This window comes from Otolemur garnettii, unplaced genomic scaffold (assembly GCF_000181295.1).
Source record: "Otolemur garnettii isolate 467f Iridium unplaced genomic scaffold, OtoGar3 scaffold00202, whole genome shotgun sequence".
In the NCBI taxonomy this organism is placed as follows: Eukaryota; Metazoa; Chordata; class Mammalia; order Primates; family Galagidae; genus Otolemur; species Otolemur garnettii.
The window spans coordinates 2,076,203-2,078,843 of record NW_003852597.1 but is presented as its reverse complement, the minus strand read 5'-3'; the positions used below and the strand labels follow the sequence as shown (position 1 = coordinate 2,078,843).

General features: G+C 47.3%; 1 protein-coding gene across 2 annotated transcripts in view; it reads left to right on the top strand.

Annotated features, from left to right (window-relative positions):
* Positions 1-2,641, top strand: part of KDM4A (lysine demethylase 4A) — a 67,551-nt gene that overhangs the window by 19,551 nt on the left and 45,359 nt on the right. For both annotated transcript variants that reach the window (XM_023507733.1, XM_012812351.2), the window contains exons 10-11: positions 375-574; positions 1,864-2,234. In XM_023507733.1, coding sequence (XP_023363501.1) covers positions 375-574; positions 1,864-2,234 — 571 coding nt within the window. The remainder of the gene's footprint in view (positions 1-374; positions 575-1,863; positions 2,235-2,641) is intronic.

Genomic DNA, 2,641 nt, shown 5'->3' with positions numbered 1-2,641 from the left:
ACAGGCGCCCGCCACAACGCCCGGCCATTTTTTAGTTCCAGCCGTCATTGTGTTGTTTGCGGCCCCTGGGCTGGATTCGAACCCGCCACCTTAGGTGTATGTGGCTGGCGCCTTAGCTGCTTGAGCCACAGGCGCCAAGCCTGCATGTACTTTTTTAAAATCCTCACAACAAATCTATGAGAAGGGTGGTAATATCTGTATTTTACAGATGATGGTGAAATCCTTTGGTTCAAGTCACACAAATAACAGGTGGCTCTGCATTTTGAACCAGGCCTGATGGGATCTGGATGTTTGTTTTGGGTTGAGGGTGAGTGTGTTTGTGTGGATAGTTATATATATGCAGGCTCCTAAAAGGTTTGCCCTTTCTCTTGCAGCTTGGCCAAGCACCGAATAGGGACAAAGAGGCACCGAGTTTGTCTTGAAATACCGCAGGAGGTGAGTCAGAGTGAGCTCTTTCCCAAGGAGGAACTCAGTTCCGAGCAGTACGAGATGACGGAGTGCCCAGCTGCCCTCGCTCCTGTGAGGCCCACCCATAGCTCTGTGCGGCAAGTTGAGGATGGCCTTACGTTCCCAGGTTAGTTGACGGTGGTGTTTGTTCCACAGCCCTAACTGGTATTGGTCTGTTCTTTGTTGGATACCATATAGAATGCAAAGTCAGAAATAAAAAAGGGGAGAGAAAGGTCTGTGAGCAGGTAGTGTAATTTGAGGACATTGCATTGTGGGAAGGGCTTTGGTTAGGGATATACAGGGCCATGTAGGGAAAGGCCCTCCCTCTGCCTGGTCAGGGAAACACTGAAGGTTTTTGTGAAGTTGACTTTTGCAAGATAAGTAAGTGGGAACTTTCTGGGCAGAGTGCAGGGGTGTAGCAAGGGGATCCCAGGGAGGAGCAGCAGGCAACCGCATAGAGATCTGGGGACTGGGGTGATTTCCTATTACTGGACTATGAGGGTGGAAAGGGTGGAAGACAGTTGTGTGACTGGGGGCTGAGGCTGGCGAAGTCAAGAGATGGTATAGCACCGCCTGCCATTTTAGAGTTTACTCACTGGAGATTTGAGCTGTTTGCATTGTAAAAGAGGGAATAGTGTGGTCGGTAGTGTATTAGAGCAGTCGCTTGAAGGTCATTAAGGCTAGATTTATTAGGGAGAGGCTTGTATCAGTGTTAGGTCAGGTGTGACATGAAGACTTCGTGTATCTGTTAATACATGGCAGTGTGTACTCAGACGTTAAGGCTGGGCCAGCTTCTTTTCAATGAATTTTTATTTCTCCCTCCAAATTTATTTATTTATTTCAAGATGCCAGATAAAAATTCATGTAGTTATTGTATATAATGTTTTAAAGTATGTTTGCGTTTTGAAGTATATATATGTTGTGGAATGCTTAAATCTTTTAAGTAATGCTAAAACATGCATTACTTCACACACTTTTCATTTTGGGGGTGAGAACACTTAATATCTACATTTTTAGCAGTTTTTAAGATCTTTAGCAGAACTCTGGCTTGGGGTAGCCAGGTCTTTTCTGAGCCCAGGCCTTCATTCCCTTCAGGAGACTTCTGAGGAAATGGCAGCTGCCCCTTACTGAGTGACTGCTATGAACCAGGCTGTACTCCCACTGTAGACACAGGAGTCATGTGTAGGAACCCTGGTGAAGAGTGGTAGCATCTTTCCAATACAGAGGAGGATGCCAAAGGCCCAGAGAGGCTGGACAGTTAGCCCTAGATCACACAGTGAGCCTGTCAGTCACAGAGCCAGGATTTGAAGCCACGTCTCAACTCCCAGCCCATGTTCCCTGGGACTTCCCATGTTGCCTTTTATCAAGTTCACATGTGACAGAGGAACTTCACTCTAATGTGTATATGTATTTCAGATTATTCTGACTCCACTGATGTCAAATTTGAAGAGCTCAAAAACGTCAAACTGGAAGAAGAGGATGAGGAAGAAGAACAAGAAGCATCTGCCTTGGATCTTTCTGTGACTCCTACTTCTATAGGTGGACGCCTTGTCTTCTCAGGTTCCAAAAAGAAGCCATCTTCTAGCCTGGGCTCCAGTTCTTCACGAGATTCAGTCTCTTCTGATTCAGAAACCAGTGAACCTCTCTCTTGCCAATCCCAAGGGCAAACAGGAGTTCTCACCGTGCACAGCTATGCCAAAGGGGATGGCCAGGTCACTGTGGGAGAGCTGTGCACAAGGAAGAAAGGAAGTGCTGCCAGAAGTATCAGTGAGCGGGAGCTGGCAGAGGTAAGGCTCCGGGCAGTGGTGTGGAAGGGATCTGCCGTGGAAGGCATCCTGCGGAGAGGAAGTGGAGCTGTGGGGCAGGGTGCTCCAGGTGCCTCCTGTCAGACAGAAAGCTGGGTGGCATTCACTCTCTCCCAGCTTCTTTTTTGCTGGGAGTTCTTTTATCCCTTTTGGCTGTTAATCCAAGAAATACATCACACAACCTCAGTGGCAGAGCAGGTCCTCAGCCCAATTGGAGGCATACTTTTCAAATGTGGTGAGCAGGTGTACTTTCTCTGAACCTCTCTTGCTCAGCAGCACAAGGATTAGAATAGCAGCAGGTGTAGCCCAGATGTTTGGAGGTTCAGAATGAAGTGGTGTTTCTTACCTTAAAATTCAAAGTTTTTCCTTGAAATCTCAATTGACGGCTC